Source organism: Mustela putorius, unplaced genomic scaffold (genome assembly GCF_011764305.1).
Source record: "Mustela putorius furo isolate JIRA1106 unplaced genomic scaffold, ASM1176430v1.1 tig00004035_pilon_pilon_pilon, whole genome shotgun sequence".
NCBI classification, from domain to species: Eukaryota; Metazoa; Chordata; class Mammalia; order Carnivora; family Mustelidae; genus Mustela; species Mustela putorius.
In genome coordinates this window covers 1564520-1586561 of record NW_025422171.1, presented here as the reverse complement: position 1 = coordinate 1586561, position 22042 = coordinate 1564520, and the positions used below count along the sequence as shown (strand labels likewise).

The following is a 22042-nucleotide window of genomic DNA, read 5'->3' as shown; positions in this document are numbered from 1 at the left end:
GAAAACAGAATTCTGTACTTTCATTGGACATTTCTACAAAGAAAATGTCTCAATGATCAGGTTTTCAACATCATTCTTCATTCACATATATATATATATATATATATATATACACACATACACATATATACATACATATATACATATACATATACATATATATATATATATCTTTTTTTTTTTAATTATTGACTGGGGTGATGCAGAAAGCCACAAATGAGAAAAGGACACTAAGGTTTTAATAAGGGGAACAAAAAGTTGTTTCACCAGTATAGATTCACATTACAGTACACCAATATTGACAGCATTCTCTTGTCTATTTTTGGTACAGAAGATGGCATCTGTCTACATAACCTTGTAAGGCTTCAGTAACTGAAATATAAAGAAAACAAAACAAACAAAACCCCCCAAAACAAAACAAAAAACCCAGCCTATTAGTTTACAGTTTATTTTAAAAATTCTGAAAGACACTGCAAAGTTCTAAACTTTTAGTAGTGCTACCCATACACAACCATCTGGTCAAGAACCCAGTAAAAGAGCCTCCTTTCAAGGAAGCCTTTCAACAGTAGAGTTGTGCAATATGGATGTTTCTTACTACAAGAAAAAAATTATACATGGCACATTCTCATTCGTATTTTGTAATGTAAAAAGTTACAAACATACCTAATCAAATAAATAATAATAAAAAAAGAATTTGAATGTATTTGTTAAGTATCCTAAAACCACTACATAGAATAATGGCAACTTTCACTCACAGATTATTTACATGGTAATACCCAGTGTGGGTACACTGCTACAAAACTCAAAACAGAAGGAGTAAACTTGAAATGTTTCCATAATAAAGATCTAGCAGCATGACTATCTAATGCTGTTTTATCCCGATTGCTTCTGAAACGTTCCTTTTTAGTCTGTGTCTTCATCCAGTTCATAATTGTCTTTATCATAAATATCTTTTACTAAAAGAACCCGTACAAGCATATTTTCCAAGGTGTTTCGGTCCAGTGAAGTAGATGTGTACCAGACAGGACTATCTGTTGAACTAGAGCATTCTGGTTGCAAATAAAAAACATCCATTCTCTGATTAAGATTCTGTGGACTTTGGGAGAAAGGAGAAAGTCAATTTCACAGTATATACAAAATTCCCCACAACTTTCTTTTCTTCTTCCAAGAATAATTCCATGACTACTAACAATATTATGTGGTCCAACCACAGCTCATTACTTACATTAAATATTCTATCATTAAGATATTCTGAAAGTTAATTTCTGTGATGAAAGATTATTTTCCCACCATAATTTAAAGTCTGTATTTCACTGAATTCAAAACACCATTAACAGAAACAATATTTTTAATCATTATTTTAATACTGCCATTAAACAAGTAAAATGCTGCACTGCAGTTATAATTCTAAGATAATTAATCATTAACATGCATCCCAGCTTCAGAGATAGTAAAATCTGAAAAATGTCTTAAAAATCAATGAAATATGGTAGCTTATAAAATTACCTAACAGCACTATACAACACGAATTTTAATTTTTAAAATATTAACAAGATAATTGTAAGATAGGGATTTCCAACTAATAATAATAAATAACTTCCAACTAATAAAACAACTAATGTAAGATAGGGATTCCAACTAATTTCCAAATAATAATAATAACTTATAACTAATTCTAAGATACGGATTTCCAACTACCACTGGAAGACAGGACACTGTTGCTGCCAAACAGGGCCACCCCAAACCACTGTCAGAAATATTAGTATTTTCTATAAATAACACCACTGCTTTTGTGAGGTCTTAAGAACTAACCAGGGGGCCTAGTTATAATTTATAAAACTTTACCTAAGACAATATACTTGGTTCATACTAACCCTCTGAAAATTAAAGGGTTCATATATAAAGCAACAGACAAGCTTAAAATTTATGATCTCTAAACATTTCATTGGTTTAAAATTTTCTAAAATGTCTTTGGTTTTAGGCTGACAGGGAAAAGCAGTAGTACTGCTGAAAAGTAATGTACTTTTAGAACACTGTATCTTTTAGACCTTCTTAAAGGAACATTTCTGCTTAAATGTTAAGTATTCCATTTTCATCTCCACCTATCCATTCTACCTTTCAATATACCTTTTCACCAGGGGTGTGGTCAAGTTATAGCTTGTCACTTGTTTGTGTCAAGTTTTATACCACTAAACTATATGTAAATAAATAAATACTATGTAACCATTTATTTATATATAGTATATGGCTGCTTTCTGGCTATAACGGCAGAATGGAATAGCTGCAGAAGACGCTCTATAGCCCAAAAAAGCCTAAAATATTTACCATCTGATCCTTCACAAAAAAAGTTTGTGCTCTATGTATGCTTTATATAATCACTGGGATTGCTGATTTAAAGATGACAATAATAGTAGTAATCTCATTGGTAGACAACAATTTCTTAACATATGCTTGAATCCTAAAGTATGAAGTATAAGCTGGGTATTTTATAATAATGAGACTACAAACATTAGCTGTGAGAAGAGAGAGAAAAATCTAAAAAAGATCAGTGAAAAACAGTCACCTCTTGGTAAGTTAAATTTAAGGCAACTAATCTATACTACCATTTAAAAAATTAAATATCATTAAACACTTACCTTTTAGACAAATAGCATTCAAACATTTTCACAGGACATCTAGAAGGATTGGCTGTATTTTCAATTTGTTCAAATACTGGCTCATCATCTTCATGTTTTCTTTTTCCAGTAGTAATTTTATCTAAAAAAATAAAAGTTATATAAAATTCTTAAGACCAATCTTGAAAAAAGATAGTACTATTCATTCCTAGTATCTATTGTACCAAATGTGGCTTCCAATAATTCACAATTTTTCAAACAAAATGAACTAAGACATTTTAAGAATATATAATAAGTTGTCTTACTTTATGAAAATGGCAGTCCTTAGATTCTTAACAAGTGACCCAATACAGTTTTTATTAATGCAAAATTTGGCTATCCCTCCCACAGACAATCCAAAAACAAAAACGTCACACTACCTTCATTATCTGTTCCACATAAGGAAGACACTTGGTATCGAAGACATGCTTTGTTTTCCATTGTTAGAGGATTTTTTTTCCAGTGCCTAAATACAGTGCCAAAGGAAAGTCTTAAGTGTTGTTCCACTGTTTTCAGGCCAAAATACTTAGTATTAAAGTAGAACAGAGTATTCAGAAGAGCTACTGGAGAGTGTGATCCTAGTTGTTTTATCCTCCAGAGATAATCTTCTTCAACTCGAGAAAATATTGACCCTTAAATAGAAGTATTTTTAAAGAATTACAATAAATAAAACAATTTTCATTTAACCACCTAGAAAAAATGAAGTTAATTCAAGAACAAACCTATTTCAATCCTCCATTCACACCAGGTTAAAACTGGAATGAATTTCAGCAGCTCTTTAACAAAAGAGGCTAGGAAGCAAACCAGACTATGGAACTAGCATCTCTGGAGTAAGGGACTAAATGTTTGCTTCTGTTCTTCTGTAGGACAAGCACACAATGGTCAGAAAGGAATTTAAATCTGCAGAATTCCTGAAAAAAATAGGTGATTTCTATTCACAAACACATTTTCTCCACACATCTAAAACAGTTTTCTTAGAGAAATTTGTATCACAATATCCCCTGAAGGGCTTAAGAAGTAAACATCCAGTGTCTTACTCCAGAGAAAGTTGGGTCATATTCATTACAAATTTCTTCAGAAAACAGTAGTTATCAATTACTTCATTTCTAATTCAACAAAAGATGAACAGATGAGTTCATGAATAACTACAATGAAAAATACGCTATCTAATTTAAATTATTTATTAATTATTTTTAATGTACTATCTGTAAAAATAAAAATACCAGTAGCAAAGCAACACTTTTATTTACAAGGCATTACCCGGGTACCTGGGTGGCTCAGTTAGTTAAGCATCCAACTCTTGATTTCAGCTTAGGTCATGATTGCATGAGGGTTCATGAGATGGAGTCCTGCATCAGGCTCCACACTTAGTGGATAGTCTGCTTCAGATACTCTTTCCCTCTCTCTCTACCCTTCTCCCCCCCGCCCAGCCCCTGCTCATGTGCACACGTGCACATGCACTCTCTCTAAAATAAATTAATAAACCTTCTAAAAAAATAAAATAAAAAATAAAAGAGCATTACCATCTGGAAGTATGCTGGGTTGCCAACTTCGGAGTATTTTATTCAATTCTTGCTCAAATGTTTGGTATCCTGGATCAATAAATATGTTGTCTTTTCGATTACTACCGCACAAGTACTACAATTAAAAAAAAAAAGTTTCTTGAAGGAAAACCAGCTAATTATAAACAGTGAACATATTACTTATATTCTGTATGTCTTAAGAAAGAAAGAAATCTTATGTTTAGGATAAATAAAACAGGCACACTAACACAACAAGGGTGATTACTGGCTTTATCTATATATCTAGAAATCATAAGCAATCAAAATTACCAATTACTCTGTTGCCTAAAAAACCCAAAGCCGAAATACACACCCAAGCATCCAGAACATAAGAACTGGGAGAAATCTTCAGTATGTCAGATAAAAACAGAGTATCTGGCTCCAATTTTTATTATACAGCACATGGAGAAAACAAAATTAGACTTTCCAGTAAGAGTAATTAAATTATTGATTAAAGAAAAATTCTGAATGGTACAGATGGGAAGAAATATTCTGTAGCTGCCTGAGGATCTCTTCTAGCACTCTTTGGTAAGCGAATACTTATTTACTTATTGCCTCTCTTTAACTCCTGTGAGCCATACAAATTTATGACTGATAAGTTACTATGATAAATCTTACCAGTGAGGGTTATTAAAGAATGATTTAAACACTAAAGTTCGCAAAGTCCATCTACAATGTAAAAATAAGGCAAAAGTAAAATGTATGACAATATTAGCACTAAGAATGGGAGGCAGGAGTTGGGAAACGTACACTATTATAAGGCTCATACATTATACATAAAGAGGTGCAATCATTTTTGAGGTATATAATGAACTGAAATGCATATTATAAATCCTAGGGCAACCACTACAAAAAACTTAAAAGGCATAAATAAATCAATAGTGGAAATAAAACAGAATCATAAAAATAACTAATTCCAAAAAAAAAAAAAAAAAAAAAGCAGAGAAAGAAAAAAGAAACAAAACGAAAACCCCACAAAGAACAGATATAACAAATATAAAACAACCAGGAGGACGGATTTGCATCCAATGTTAGCTGTGACTACTAAAAGGTCTAAACCAGGTGGCAAACTAGAGTCTTTGAGCCAAATTGGTCATCTGCCTATTTTTGTCAATAAAGTTTTCTTGAAACATGGACACAACTGATGTTTGCATACTGCCCCAGTCTACTTTCATACTACAGTGGCAGAGTTGAATGGGTGTATGACACAGACCAGTGTGGCCCACAAAGACCAAATAAACATTTACTGTATTTTATTGAAAGGAAAAAAGGGCGCCTGGGTGGCTCAGTGGGTTGGGCCTCTGCCTTAGGCTCGGGTCATGATCTCAGGGTCCTGGGATCTAGTCCCACGTCAGGCTCTCTGCTCAGCGGGGAGCCTGCTTCCTCCTCCTCTCTCTCTGCCTACTCCTGATCTCTTTCAAATAAATAAATAAAATCTTTAAAAAAAAAAGGGGGGGGGGGGAGTTTGTTGGTCTAAACAAACCAAGACAAGATTGGTCAATTGAATTAAAATTTAAGGGTGGGGGGAACCAGGCCCAACGCTGCCTTCAAGACAACTACTTAATTTTTTTTTTTTTAAGTAATCGCTACACCCAACATGGGACTTGAACTCACAAGCCCGAGATGAAGAGCTGCGTACTCTTCCAACTAAGCCAGTGAAGAGCCCCAAGACTCCAACTTTAAATATGTAAACACAGGTAAATGAAAAGTAAAAGGATGAAAAAATATATACAATGGACTTAGGGGCTTGGGTGGCTCAGTCAGTTAAGCATCTGCCTTCAACTAGGGTCAAGATCTCAGGGTTCTGAGATGAGGGCCCATGTAGGGACTCCCTGCTCAGTGGGGAGTCTGCTTCTCCCTCTCCCTTGGTCCCTGCCCCCACTTACGCTTTCTCTTTCCAATAAATAAAATCTTTAAATAGGCCAAGAGACACATGAAAAAATGCTCCACATCACCCGGCATCAGGGAAATACAAATCAAAACCACAATGAGATACCACCTCACACCAGTCAGAATGACTAAAATTAACAAGTCAGGAAATGACAGATGCTGGCGAGGATGCAGAGAAAGGTGAACCCTCCTACACTGTTGGTGGGAATGCAAGCTGGTACCACCATTCTGGAAAACAGCATGGAGGTTCCTCAAAAATATGACAATAGAGCTACCCTATGACCCAGCAACTGCACTACTGAGTATTTATCCTAAAGATACAAACGTAGCGATCCGAAGGGGCACGTGCCCCCGAATGTTTATAGCAACAATGTCCACAATAGCCAAACTATGGAAAGAACCTAGATGTCCATCAACAGATGAATAGATAAAGATGATGTGGTGTATATATAAAATGGAATACTATGCAGCCATCAAAAGAAATCAAATCTTGCCATTTGCAACAATGTGGATGGAACTAGAGGGTATTATGCTTAGCAAAATAAGTCAATTGGAGAAAGACAACTATCATATGATCTCCTGATATGAGGAAGTGGAGATGCAACATGGGGGGTTTGGGCGGTAGGAAAAAAATAAATGAAAGAAATGGGATCGGGAGACAAACTGTAAGAAATTCTTAATCTCACAAAACAAATTGAGGGTTGTTGGGGGGAGGGAGGTCGGAAGAGGGTGGTGGATGGACACTGGGGAGGGTATGTGCTATGATGAGTGCTGTGAAGTGTGTAAACCCACGATTCACAGACTTGTACCCCAGGGCTAAAAATACATTATATGTTTATTAAAAAATAAAAGAATTAATTAAAAAAAAATAAAATTGTTTTGAAGTCTCTTAAAATATATACACACACACATGTATACGTAAATATATATATATATACACACATACACACATACACATACCATGTACTAATCAAAAATCAGACTAGCATATCATTCATCTGAACTGATCTAACATTACTCCTCCTAGTCAGAAGGAAGATTAGCCAGCATAATTTCAAAATGGCAGAACAAAAATTTCTAACTAATGCCTTTCAATTAGGATGCAAAAATTCCTAACTAATGCCTTTCAGTTAGGATGCAGACCAAACAACTGGCAAGCCATGAAGTAACAATGTCAGATTCCCTCCCCTGCTTTTGGGTTAGTCAGAGAACAGGATTTCTATCATTTCCTAATCTGGAAATTCTCAATGTTATGATTGTAGCATTAATTTCAAATATAATATCACAATTAAACCTATTTAATGGGATTATAAATAGTTGTTGGGTGTTGTTTTTTTGTTTTGTTTTTTTAATTTTACTGTTGTTTTTTAAGTAGACTCCAAACCTAGCCGGGAGCTCAATTTGTGGCTTGAATTCACCAGCCTGAGATCGAGACCTGAGCTGAGATCAAGAGTTTTACACTTACTGTAAACTCTGTACACTTACTCACCAACTGAGCCACTCAGGCACACCTAACAAATAGTGTTTTTTAAGTGTGGTTCCCAGACATTTTTAAAATGTAAACTTAGTACACATTATATAAAACAATCACAAAAATGAAATCCCCATGTTTGAAACAGCAATTTGTATCTTTTGTTCTTAACATAAAGCAGCATACATAATAAAAAAAAAAAAAAAAAAGAGGGAAGTGATCCTGAAATAATTTTCAGCTATTAAGTCAAGTAACAAGGGGAAAGCACTTTCTATGTACATTCAGAACCTTAAAAATAACAAGCCAAAAATTAGGCTCTCAGCTCAGCTCTACTACAAGTAGCTCCTAAATGATGTGCCAACACTCAGTCCTTCTGAAGAGGCTTCTCTGTCAATCCCTGATGAATTAAAAAGATTTGGTCCTCTTACTAGTACAGAAGGAATGACAATAAGCTTTATGAGTCACTGCTGTAGTATGGGAAGGGATACTAACTACATTATGGTTGTTTTTTCCTTTAAAGGCAGTCCCAATTTACAAATATCTAACTGCACGCAATTTATGAACACCTAATCTACCCCAACACCAAAGGCCAATAACTTCTGCTTTTCAGAAACGAAGGAGAAGCCAACAAAGACAGCAGCATCTTCTAAAAAGTAACCCTGAAGAAAATGTCCTGATGGGCCAGGGCTGTCTGAAGAGTAGCAATCTTAATCAAAAATTATCCTCACAGGAAGCGCTCCTAGGTGGCTGTCAATTAAGTGTCTGACTCTTGGTTTTCGTTCAGGTCATGATCTCAGGGTCCCGAGATGGAATGCTACCCTGGGATCTGCCCTCAGTGTATAGTCTGCTTGAGATTCTCTCTACCTCTCCTCTGCCCCTCACCCTATACTCACACACGTGCGCACTCCAAAATAAACCTTTAAAAACAAACAAACAAACAAAAGAAATGTAAACATGACCCATAATTAATTTAGCTATAAATCAGCAGCTCTAGTGTTTCAATATTATTCCAACCCTCAACTGCAAGAAAAAATACTTCCAAGAAAAAAATATTGAGTACAATCTTTAAAAATGCTTAAAATCTTTTCATGTTTCACACCCTGGATAAAATACAAAGTCTAAACATTTTATCAATGTATGGGCCCTTTGCTATATGACTCTTACCTACTTCATACTCCACCTCAGCCCCAAACCTCTTTACACTTCACATTCTACATTCTAGGCATGCCAAGTAGTTCTGGAAAACTGTACCCTGGTATATATTTTTCTGTCTTCTTGGAATGCCATTGTTCTTCCTTCATCCTTCCTGCCTAGAATTTCTATATCTATTTCAAAGCTCAGGTTAAAGGTCATCAACACTGCTCTATTTTCTCAGATTACATCCTTAGAATCAATTAGTCCCACTTCTGTGCCACCAAGTTACCATACCATGAGGACGCTGTTTAAATACCATTGTTTATGTATTTCAAATCCTTGAGCCGAGCATATTATGGCTTTTGAGTCAAACTGCTTACCAAATTCAAAACATGTAAGCTATATAACCTTGGGTAAGCTACTTAACTTCCCTACATTCACCAAAAACCAGTAAGAATAATAGTAAGGTTGTTCAGAGGATTAAATAACATGTTGAGCTGTTAGCACTATGCATAGAAAGCAGTAAATAGGCAAAAGAAGTCATCTCCAATATCTACTCCAATGTTCAGAAGTCAACATAAAATAAGCACTTAATAGTTCCTGGAAGAAACCAATGAAATAAGGATTACCAAAACTCTGAATGTATTACACCGCTGCTATGAAATATAAGGCAAATTCTTAAGGCTCTTCTGAATCAAAGAAAGATGAAATGTGTTTTAAAATGTTGTACATATTTTAATACAATTTAACTATCAATAAAAGCATTTATATTGAACTCAACAAGACCTAAGTGAGTTTACTGTTTTTTTAATTGAGTAAATAGAGTTCTAACACTTCTTTTAAAAAGAAAAAAATAGGGACAATTGGGTGGCTCAGTGGGTTAAGCCTTTGCCTCGGCTCAGGTCATGATCCCAGGGTCCTCGGATGGAGCCCCACGGGCTCTCTGCTCAACAGGAAACTTGCCTCCCCCTTTCTCTCTGCCTGCCTCTCTACTTGTGATCTCTGTCTGTCAAATAAATATATAAAAATCTTTAATTAAAAAAAAAAAAAGAAGGGCGCCTGGGTGGCTCAGTGGGTTAAGCCGCTGCCTTTGGCTCAGGTCATGATCCTAGGGTCCTGGGATTAGGTCCCGCATCGGGCTCTCTGCTCAGCGGGGAGCCTGCTTCCCCCTCTCTCTCTCTCTCTCTCTCTCTCTCTGCCTGCCTCTCTGTCTACTTGTGATCTCTGTCTGTCAAATAAACAAATAAAATCTTTAAAAAAAAAAAAAAGAAAAGAAAAGAAAAGAAATAGGGGCAACTGGGTGGCTCAGTGGGTTAAAGCCTTGGCCTTCGGCTCAGGTCACGATACCAGGGTCCTCGGATGGAGCCCCACAGGCTCTCTGCTCAACAGGAAGCTTGCTTCCCCCTTTCTCTCTGCCTGCCTCTCTGCCTACTTGTGATCTCTGTCTGTCAAATAAATAAATAAAATCTTTTTAAAAAATGAACATCAAATACCAAAAGCAAATAAATATGAATTTTGGAAAAGTATTACTGCATCAAAGTAAATCTTCTTTTCATGAATATTTATGTCAGTGTTACTTAAAAAAGAAAAAAATGTTAATCCCTCCAAATAAGAAATCTTGGAAAAATTTTTAGAAAATGAGAATATCTAGAATCAACAAGGAATTCTCACAAATGGAGTTAAACAACCAAACAATAAAGGGGAAATTCACATAAAAGCAAATTCAAATGGCCAAAATAAAAAAAGATCCTCATCCTTTTGGAAAGCAATCTAGTTATATCTTTTAAAAATAAAAAATACACTTTTATGATCGAATAATAATACCCTTTCAGAAATCTTATCTCATAGAAATACAAGCACCAGTTCTTTAAGATAATTATGTTTTGGGGAAGAAAGATATACATTGTTTATAATAGCAAAATTTTAGGAAACAAAGGGAATACGCGTCATTGTTGAAATGTTTAAATTAAATGAGGCATGAAATATAATATAGTTAAGCCTGTTCAGCTGTTTTTGAGGGACTGCTACAATGTACTAGGAAACTACAGTACAAAGTGATTAATATGGTTCCATGTTCTTAGTTGCCAAACTAGTATATCTTTTGCCATCTTCATTTAAAAAAACACACACAAAGCAGCAAACACATCTAGCTAACTGTGATGAGGTGAGGAGGATACAGGAAAAGGTTATTCAACAATTCCACTGATAATACATTTGGAGTGAGGGGCATGAGTTTACTTGTGTAAGGTAGTAGATAAAAGAATAATCATAACTGTGGGATTTCATACACTTTTTGTTTTTAAACATAATCATTATTTCTTAGTCTATGGGAAAATCAGCTATTTTGTGAGGGAGGGGAAAAAAATGCTATGGTCCCCTTTTATACAGGACCCAGTTAAACATCTGTAATTACATTTAACTCCTCAGTATACAATGCAGAAGTGGATACACATTTACCTATGTATATTCATATGCCTTAGTCCTCACAAATAAAGATGCTATTCCTTCTATAAACATAATAAAAAAGAAACATACATCTTCAACATTATTTTTTGTCAGATGTGAACAAAATTAATAAATGCAACAGTTAAATATGAAAACCCTTCCAAAAATAGCTTCTATTTCTGTACACATCCTTGAAGTAACATTAAACAGCAATGATTTCCAGAAAGTATATTTTACCTTTACACTGAGTTTTAGGATTATTTTTAAAGCTGCTTATAAATACCATGTAGTCTTTCATAAAATTAAATCAAGTCTGTGAAAATAGGTCTAATGATGAGAATAGTAAAAAAAAAAATTTTTTTTCAATTATACTAAAAAAAACACACACACAAAAAAAATCTATCATTAACCATTTTTAAAGTGAAGAGTTCACCAGTTAAAAAAGTTTTTGAGTTAACATTTTTAGTTCATACACAGAACCTGTTTTAAAAAAGGAGGGAATTCTGAAATATGCTACAAAATGGATAAACTTTGAGGGTATTATGCTATGTGCAATAAACCAGTCACAAAAAGAGTAATACTGTATGGTGTCACTTATACAAGATACCTAGAGTACTCAATGTTACAGAGACAGAAAAAGGAATGGTGGTTGCCAGGGGCTGAGAGAGAGGAGAAACAAGGAGTTATTTGTCTAATGGGTAAAAAGTTTCAGTTTTGCAAGATGAAGAGTTATCAGGATGAATGGTGGTAATGTTCACACAGAATTACAAATGCACTCAATACCACTGACCTGTACACTTAGAAACAAGACAGTTAAGTTTTATGCTACATTTTTTTACCACAATAAAAAAATTTTGGAAAAAAAACAACTAATTTATAATCATTCATTAACAATCCATTTAGCTCCAAAACCTCTAATAGCAATTGGAGTTCTAATATTTACATAATTCAGTCAATAAGAAGCAATCTAGAGATTCAACTTCCTGATAGGGTTATTAGGAAGCCAGCCAATTCTCTTTACTTTAAGGAAGGAATAATACCAATTACCACAAATTCTTTCAGAAAATAGGAGGAAGGAACACTTTGCCATTCATTTAATGAGGCCAATGGTATTATCCCAATACCAAAGCCAGGGAAAACATGGACTAGTACCCTCATGAACTTCTGCAATGTCATTAAATAATAAAAAGCAAGTCTAATCAGCCAATATAAAAAGCATGATATATCATTATCAAATGAAGGCTCTCTCAGAAATTCAAGGGTGATTTAGTATCTGAAAATTAACTGATACACCATCATTAATAGAATAAGGGAGAAAAACCATATTATTGTTTCAGCAGATGCAGAAAAAGCAGCTGACAAAATTCAACAACGATTTATGATAAAAACTCTCAGCAAGATCAACTAACTAGAAATTAAATAAAAATTCAGAAGAAAAAAAAAATAAAAACCTAAGCAACAAAATAAAAACCTAAGAAGAATTTTCAGCCAGCCAGGAACAGAAGAGAACTTCCTTGACAGGCAACATCATACTTAATAGTGGAGGAACTTCACCCAAGAATTAGAAACAAGGTAAAGGTTTCTACTCTCACCACTAGCATTTAAGTGTTGGGAGGAGGCCTGAGATCCCTAATCAATGTAATAAGACAAGAAAAAGAAAACATGCAGATAAGAAAGAAAGAGGTAAAAGTGTCTCTATTCACAGATAACATGATTATATATATAAGGAAATTTCTAAGAAAAAAAAAAGCATGTACTACAACTAATAGTGAATTGGTATATACAGAATATTAGATGAACATATAAAAATCAAACGTATTTCTACATGCAAGTTATGTCAGAAGAAACAACTAAGAGAGGAAAGACTATCTGACTTTGGGAGGTGAACTAGGGTGGAACAGAGAAAGGTAGGACAGAGGACCCCCCCATTTTGTTATCTTTTATTACACTAAAATTTAAAGTTATATTATCTGATACTGGTTTTTAAGCTGAATTTCTAGCCAAAGCCATTTTTAAATGAAACTGTAAAGAGAACCCTAAAACACACCGAAAAGTACAGCTGAATTAAAACACAAATAAGAAGGAGTTCAGATGGCAGAGAAACAGGGAGACCCTAAGCTTTCCTTGTCCCTCGAACATAGCTATATTGAGGTCAGATCACTGGAACATCCAGGAAATCAATCGGAAGATTGGAAGAAGGACCTCCATGGTTGGAATGAGATAGCATAACAAGTCCAAGGTACGTGGAAGTAAACTGGGGGAGAGAGAAGTTGCCACGCCCCGGAGGGAAGGGAACACTTCCTCAGGGAGAGAAAAGGGAGAGAGTGGGACACAGGTTCACACAAGAAAACCTGTCAGACCACAGACTGGGGAACCAGGGAAACTGAGTGAGGCAGGTTTTTTGCAAATAGTGAAAGGACCTCAAGCTCCGAGGTTTCTCCACTCCTGGAGAAAAGGAAGGTTCTGGCCTGGAAGAGCACGAAAGTTGTGTAGTGATCTCCTGCTGCATTAGGAGAGATCATTCCCCTTCATGAAGTATATCTGGAAGAGGAATTACTGCCTTTCCAAGGACAAAAGACCCCGTAGGCACCAGCAAACGGCTTTTCACTGGCAAGGGACAAGGGTGGGCACAAAGGATGGGTAACCTAGTTGCTGCTTTTCACAGTGACATACCACAGATTCCGGACACTGTGCAGGTAGGGGACTGTTTTTCTGGGACAAAGGGCATTAGTCAGAGCACAGCGAGGCTTTAATCTGGAGGAGGGAGCAAATCTGAGTGGTATCAGCTCCTTTAAGATGTGGAGTTAAGCATCTGCCTTCAGCTCATGATCCCAGGGTCCCAGGATCGAGTACTGACTACATGCGCTCCTTGCTCTGCAGGAAGCCTGCTTCTCCCTCTGCCCGCTGCTCCCCCTGTGTGTTTCTCTCTCTCTCTCTGACAAATAAATAAAAAATCTTAATTTAAAAAAAAAAAAAAAAAAAAAAAGAAGATTTGGAGTTTTGAACCCCAGCCACATGCCATATATCAAATGCAGGAGATTTGGAGTTTTGAATCCCAGCTGCACCAAAGATAAAAAGCAGGACAGCTGGGCGCCAAATTCACTGAGGGTCCTCACTTTTCTGTGAGAGTTTTCAGAACAGCAGGGGGTATGAGATTCTCTGTCTGGAGACAAGAGAGTAGGGTGGCATTTTAGCCTTCCTACCAACATGTTCAGACATGAGAGAGCAACAAAGTGGCCCCCAGTGGAAGTCGGAGCCAATGACATCCAATCCTGCCCCCATGTGCCTGGCACACATTTTTATTAATGGAGCAAGACTGACTCCAAGCCAGCACAGGGGGATCTCCCCCAAAAGAGCAACACAGGCAGCATATAACATGCACCAAGTCTAGTGCTTCAAAGCATTCCCTTCATCTGTGGAGGAAATAGGACCAGGCTGAATTTTTTCTGCCACCAGAATCAGGCTTACAGTTTTTTGCTTATTACTCTGTTTTTTCATTCCCTTCTCTCTCTTTCTTTGGATTGGGTGTCTTTTTTTCCTTTCTTATTCTTTTTTTTTTCCTGTTCTTTTTCTTTGAAATCAGGCTTATAGTAATTTTTTTGATTATTTGGGTTTTTTCATTCCTTTTCTTTTACTCTTTTTTGTGAAGCAGGCTTTTCTGTTATTTTCCTTTCTCTTTCTTTCCTTTTTTCCATGCTTTTTTTTTTTTTAAAGATTTTATTCACTAATTTGACACACAGAGATCACAAGCAGGCAGAGAGAGGGGAGTAAGCAGGCTCCCCACTGAGCAGAGAGCCCGATGTAGGGCTCGATCCCAGGACCCTGAGATCATGACCTGAGCCGAAGGCAGCGGCTTAACCCATGAGCTACCCAGGTGCCCCTCCATGCTTTTTTCAACAAAAAAAATCAAAGCACACCTAGAAAAAGGTCCAAATACTCCCCAGTGCAAGAAAGGAGAAACTCTGCAGAGGACTGGCCAGTGCAAAAGAGTAGCCAAATCCAACAGCAGAGTGCAAACACCATATACCAGAAACACTTCCTAAAGTATCAGGCCCTGGACAGTGTATTACCTCTTTTTTTTTTTAATACAGCATTACTCTCAGGTGCAGAAGAGAGAGATATAACAAGCTTTCATAACACACAAAAGATAGAAACTTAGCCAAAATAAGATGAAGGAATCCTCCACAAAAGAAAGATCATGAAGATGTCACAGCCAGGGACCTCAAAACAGATACAAGCAAGGTATCTAAACAAGAATTTAGATCTACAGTCATAAGACTACTAGCTGGACTTGAAAAAAGCATAGAAGACACCAGAGAAACCATCGCTCCAGAGATAACGGACCTAAAAACTAGTCAGATCTAAACAAACAAACAAACAAACAAATAAATGTGTGTGTGTGCATGCATGCTTTAACTAAGACACAAATAGACTAGACATAATCACAACGAGGAACTGAAGGAGGAGAGAAGAGAATAGGTCAGAAGAGGTGATACAGAAGATAAAATTATGGAAAACAATGAACCTGAAAAAAAGAGGGAAAGAAAACTATTAGATCATGAAGGTAGACCTGGGGACTCCAATAAGCAAAATCATAACTCCCAGAGAAGAGCAAGGAAAGGAGGTAGAAGGTTTATTTGAACAAATTATACCTGAGAACTTCCCTAATCTGGGTATGGAAATAGGCATTCAAGTCCAAGAGGCACAGCAGATTCCCCTCAAAATCAACAAAAACAAAATCAACATCACGACATATCACTGTGAAACTTGCAAAATATAAAGATAAAGATATAAGTCTAAAAGCAGCTAGGGAAAAAATGATCCTTAACCTATAAAGGTAGACACATAAGGCTAAAGCATGCCTATCAACAGAGACCTAGCACGCCAGAAAGCAGTGGCAATACGTAGTCAACCTGTTAAATGGGGAAAACATGCAGCCAAGAATACTTTATCTAGCAAGGCTGACATTCAAAATAGGAGGAGAGAGAAAGAGTTTCCAAGACAAACAAAAACTAAATATTAAAGGTAGAAATATTAAAGGGGACCTTTTGAGTGGGAAAAAGAGACCAAAAGTAACAAAGACTAGAAAGGAACAGAGTCAATCTATAGGAACAAGGACTTTACATGTAATACAATGGCACTACATGCATATCTTTTGATAATTACTCTGAATGCAAATGAAATGAATGCTCCAATAAAAACACACAGGACATCAGAATAGATTAAAAAACAAGACCCATCTCTTGTAAGCATTATAAAAGAGTCAGTCATTTTAACCAAAAGACAGCTCCAGACTGAAAGTGAGGGGCTAGAGAACCATTTATCATGTTAATGAACATCAAAAAAAAAAAGCTGGATGGGTCATCTGGGTGGCTCAGGTCATGATCCCAGAGTTCTGGGATCAAGCCCCATATCAGGCTCTTTGCTCAGCAGAGAGCCTGCTTCCCTCTCTCTGTCTGTCTCTCCGCCTACTTATGATCTCTGTCAAATAAATAAATAAAATCTTTAAAAAAAAAAGAAAAAGCTGGAGTATCCATTCCTATATCCCTATATATCAGACAAACTAGATTTTAAACCATAAGAGATGAAAAAAGACACTATAGCATAATAAAGGGGTTCATTCAACAAGAAGATCTAACAACTGCAAATATGTATGCCCCCAATTTGGGAGCAGCTGAATATATGAAACAATTAATAACAGGGTGCCTGGGTGGCTCAGTGGGTTAAACCTCAACCTTCAGCTCAGGTCATGGTCTCAGGGTACCAGGATCGAGCCCCGCATCAGGCTCTCTGCTCAGCATGGAGCCTACTTCCCCTGTTCTCTCTCTGCCTCTTGCCTACTTGTGATCTCTCTGTTAAATAAATAAAATCTTAAAAAACATTATTAAAGAAAATGAATAATAAAGAACTCAACGATACTAATATAGTAACAGTAGGAGTGTTACTAATATAGTAACACTCACAGCAATGGACAGATAACCTAAGCAGACCAATGGGAAAAAAGGGCTTTAAATGACTAAATGGACCAGATGGACTTTACAGATATATTCATAACATTTCATCCTAGAGAAGGAGAATACACATTCTTCTTGAGTGCACATGGAACAGATTCTCCAGAAGAGATCACATACTGGGTGTCACATATCAGGTCTCAACAAGTACAAAAAGACAGAGATCACACCATGCATACTTTCAGACCACAATGCTATGAAACTTGAAGTCAATTACAAGAAAATATTTGTAAAGAGCACAAATACATGGAAATTAAAGAACTTCCTATTAAAGAATGAATAGGTACACCACGAAATTAAAGAACAATTAAAAAAAATGGAAGCAAATGAAACTGAAAACACCACAGTCCAAAAGCTTTGGGAGGCAGCAAAGGTGGTCCTAAGAGGGAAGGATATAGCAATATAGGCCTTTCTCAAGAAGCAAGAAAAGTCTCAAATATACAACCTCCTAACCTTATACCTAAAGGAGCGAGAAAAAGAACAGCAAATAAAACCTAAATCCAGCAGAAGGGAAATAACAGAGATCAGAGCAGAAATAAATGAAAGAGTAATCAAAAGAACAGTAGAACAGATGAACAATTGGGGCGCCTTGGTGGCTCAGTGGGTTAAAGCCTCTGCCTTCGGCTCGGGTCATGATCCTAGGGTCCTGGGATCAAGCCCCACGTTGGGCTCTCTGCTCCGCAGGGAGCCTGCCTCCCTCCCTCTGTCTATCTCTCTCTCTCTGCCTGCCTCTGCCTACTTGTGATCTCTGTCAAATAAATAAAATCTTTAACAAAAAACAAAAACAAAAACAGATGAATAAAACTAGAACTTGTTCTTTGAAAGAATTAACAAAACTGATAAATCCTTCAGCCAGACTTACCAAAAAGAAAAAAGAAGGGATCCAAATGAATAAAATCATAAATGAAAGAGAAAAGCTCACAACCAACACCATAGAAATACAAACAAAATATACGTAAGGGAATATTATGAGCAATTATATACCAACAAATTAGGTAATCTGGAAGAAATGGATAAATTCCTAGAAACATATAAACTACCAAAACTGAAAAAGGAAGATACAGAAAATCAGAACAGAACCACAACCAGCAAGAATTGGAATCAGTAATCAAAAAATCTCCCAAGCAACAGGAAAGTTCTTTATAGATTCTGAATACTAGCCATCACAGGGCTAGATGGCTTCCCAGGGGAATTCTATCATTTAAAGAAGAATTAATACCTATTCTCCTGAAACTGTTCCAAAAAATAGAAAGGGAAGGAAAACTTCCAAACTCATTTTATGAGGCTAGTATTGCCTTGATCCCAAAAACAAAGACCCCACCAAAGAGGAGAATTACAGACCAATATCCCTGATAAACATGGATGCAAAAATACTCACCAAAATACTAGCTAATAGGATCCAACAGTACATTAAAAGGATTATTCACCATGACCAAGTGGGATTTATTCATGAGCTACAAGTTTGGTTCAATATCCACAAATCAATGTCATATACTACATTAATCAAAGAAAAGGACAAGAATCATATGATACTCTGAACAGATGCAGAAAAAGCATTTGACAAAGTATAGTACCCTTGATCAAAACTCTTCACAGTGTAGGGATAGAGGGTACATACCTCAATATCACAAAAGCCATCTATGAAAATTTTTCAATGGGAAAAAACTGAGAGATTTTCCCCTAAGGTCAGGAACATGGCAGGGGTGTCCACTGTTGTTCAACAAAATACTGGAAGTTCTAGCCTCAGCAATCACACAAGAAAAAGAAATAAAATGCAACCTAATCAGCAAGGAAGAACTCAAACTTTCACTTCTCACATACAACATGATACTCTGCAGAAAACCTGAAAGACTCCACCCAAAAAATTGCTAGAATTGATATAGGAATTCAGAAAAGTGGCAAGATATAAAATCAATGCACAGAAATCTGTAAGATTTCTATACACCAATAATGAAGCCGCAAAAAGAGAAATCAAAGGAATTGATCCCCATCACAAGTGCACCAAAAAACCATAAAATACCTAGGAATAAGCCTAACCAAACAGGTAAAAGATCTATACCCTGAAAACTGTAGAACGCTTATGAAAGAAATTGAGGAGGACACAAAAAAATGGAAAAACATTCCATGCTTATGGATCAGAAAAACAAATATTATTAAAATGTCTATGCTACCCAAAGCAATCCACACATTCATACAATCCCTATCAAAAACCAGAATTTTTCTCAGAGCTGGAACCAACAATTCTAAAACTTATGGAGCCAGAAAAGACCCCAAATAGCTGAAGTAATGTTGAAAAAGAAAACCAAAAGCATCACAACTAGATTTCAAGCTGTACTATTAAAGCTGTAATCAGGGGAGCCTGGGTGGCTCAGCTGGGTAAGTGTCTGCTGTCAGCTCAGGTCATGATCCCAGAGTCCTGGGATCAAGTTCTGCATGGGGCTCTCTGCTCAGCGGGGAGTCTGCTTCTCCCTCTGCCCCTCCCCACTGGTCATGCTCACCCGCTCTCTCAAATAAATAAAATCTTTAAAAAAAATAAAGCTGTCAGGGCGCCTGGGTGGCTCAGTGGGTTAAAGCCTCTGCCTTTGGCTCAGGTCATGATCCCAGTGTCCTAGGATCGAGCCCCACATCGGGCTGCCTGCTCCGCAGAGAGCCTGCTTCCTCCTCTCTCTCTCTCTCTCTCTCTCTCTCTCTCTGCCTGCCTCTCTACCTACTTGTGATCTCTGTCTGTCAAATAAATAAATAAAATCTTTTAAATAAATAAATAAATAAAGTTGTCATCAAGACAGTATGAGACTGGCACAAAAATTGACTTACAGATCAGTGGAACAAAACAGAGAACCCAGAAACACACCCTCAACTGTAAAAGACAATCTCTTCAACAAATGGTATTGGGAAAACTGGACACCCACAAGCAGAAGAAGGAAACTGGACAACTTTCTTACACCACACAAAAAATAAATTCAAAATGGATGAAGAAAGCTAAATGTGATACAGGAATCCAACAAAATCCTAGAAGGCAGCATGGCAGCAATGTCTCTGACATCAGCTGTAAGAACTTCTTACTAGACACGTATCTCAGAGGCAAGGGAAACAAAGGCAAAAATGAACTACTGGGACTTCATCAAGATAAAACATTCTGCACAGAAAAAGAAAAAATTCAACAAACCTAAAAGGGAACCCAAAGAATGGGAGTAGGCATTTGCAAATGACTTATCAGATTAAGGGTAGTATCCAAAATCTATAAAGAAGTTGTCAAACTCAACAACCAAAGAACAATTAATCCAGCCAAGAAAGACTTTTCTCCAAAAAAGACATACAAATGGGTGACAGATACACGAAAAAATTCACATCGTTCATCATCAGGGAAACATAAATCAAAACCACAATGAGGTACCACCTCACACCTGTCAGAATGGCTAAAATGAACAACTCAGAAAACAACATATGTTGACAAGGATGTGAAGAAAGGGGAACCCTCTTAGTCTGGGAACCCTCTTTGTAGTTTGAGAAAGCAAAGTGGTGCAGACACTCTGGAAAACAGTAATGCAGGATCCTCCAAAAGTTAAAAATAGAACTACCCTAAAACCTAGCAATTGCACTACTAGGTATTTTTCCAAAGGATATAAAAATAGTGATTCAAGGGGTGCCTGGGTGGCTCAGTGGGTTAAAGCCTCTGCTTTCGGCTCAGGTCATGATCCCAGGGTCCTGGGATCGAGCCCCACATCGGGCTCTCTGCTCAGCAGGGAGCCTGCTTCTTCCTCTCTCTCTGTGTCTGCCTCTGCCTACTTGTGATCTCTGTCTGTCAAATAAATAAATAAATCTTAAAAAAAAAAATAGTGACTAGATAGACAGGTCTATTGTGTACTAGTCGTTGACAATTATACAGGTCAATGAGTGCCTACCATATGGGCTGCATGGTACAAGACACTAAGAGTAAGACCCAGATCCTATTTCTCTGAAGAGGATTTATATGTAATAAATAACTTATTCTGATTCTTACTGAGATGTTTTCACCTATACCTAGCACCTGCTATTTTTATTCTTTTTTACTAGGAGGTTTAATTAAAAAGGGGGAAACATATAGGTCTACAAATGCTGAGTTAGAACCATGGAGTCCTAATGTTTTAGAATTCTTAATTTTTTGAATTTTACAGAGGAAATACAGGGCATGTATATGCTTACATTATAATCCTAGAGTATTCTAAGGAAGTACACTGTATTTGTTTAGAAACATTAGCAATCCTTTAGTGAATTAGACCATTAATATTCTATGGATAATCAAACAAAGTGTAATAAGAAGTAGTAACTTCACAACTCTTCAAGTTGTGTTTTATTTGTCAAATTAGTTTATATGAAAAGCTAAAGGGTAAAATCTTTAGTTTTCAGGAGTTTGGGCATTTGGAATGGCCATCTAAACATGTGGCTCAAAGTACATATAAATCTATACAGAATAAAAAAAAGGAAAATCTACTATATATTTAAGTTGTTACTGTAAAATATGTGATGGCCTTTGAACAGATAGTAATTTATAACCGTGTGTTATTTCCCCATTACCACTTATATAATCTTGAGCAAATTTTTATCCTAAAGAAAACGTAAGTAAAATACAATTAAGACAATTCTAATTTTCTGAGTAATCTATTTCATATTCTACCAACTGTTAGCAGTACATCATTAAATTCTGGGCCTATAAACAAAACTCTACATTAAAAGGGAAAAAAAAAAAAAGCCACCACCACACCAAAAAAAACCCTCTATCTTCTATCGTCTACCACAGCAAAAAATAACACAGGATGTCAGGCAAGATCCTGGACTCAAACCCAAACAATTTGTTCAGAATTACAAGTTAATCTTTATGTTTATTATGGAAAATAG

The 22042-nt window shown here is 36.3% G+C and overlaps 1 protein-coding gene across 3 annotated transcripts in view; it reads right to left on the bottom strand.

Moving 5' to 3' along the window:
• Positions 1-221: 221 nt before the first annotated feature.
• ZMYM2 (zinc finger MYM-type containing 2) overlaps positions 222-22042 on the bottom strand; it is a 114863-nt gene continuing 93042 nt past the window's right edge. For 2 of the 3 annotated variants that reach the window (XM_045072425.1, XM_045072426.1), the window contains 4 exons: positions 4178-4292; positions 3035-3286; positions 2637-2757; positions 222-1096 (listed from right to left, as the gene is read on the bottom strand). In XM_045072425.1, coding sequence (XP_044928360.1) covers positions 904-1096; positions 2637-2757; positions 3035-3286; positions 4178-4292 — 681 coding nt within the window. In that variant the 3' untranslated portion in view covers positions 222-903. Of the gene's footprint in view, positions 1097-2636; positions 2758-3034; positions 3287-4177; positions 4293-22042 lie in introns of those variants that run through there. The other variant, XM_045072427.1, reaches the window with a different exon arrangement.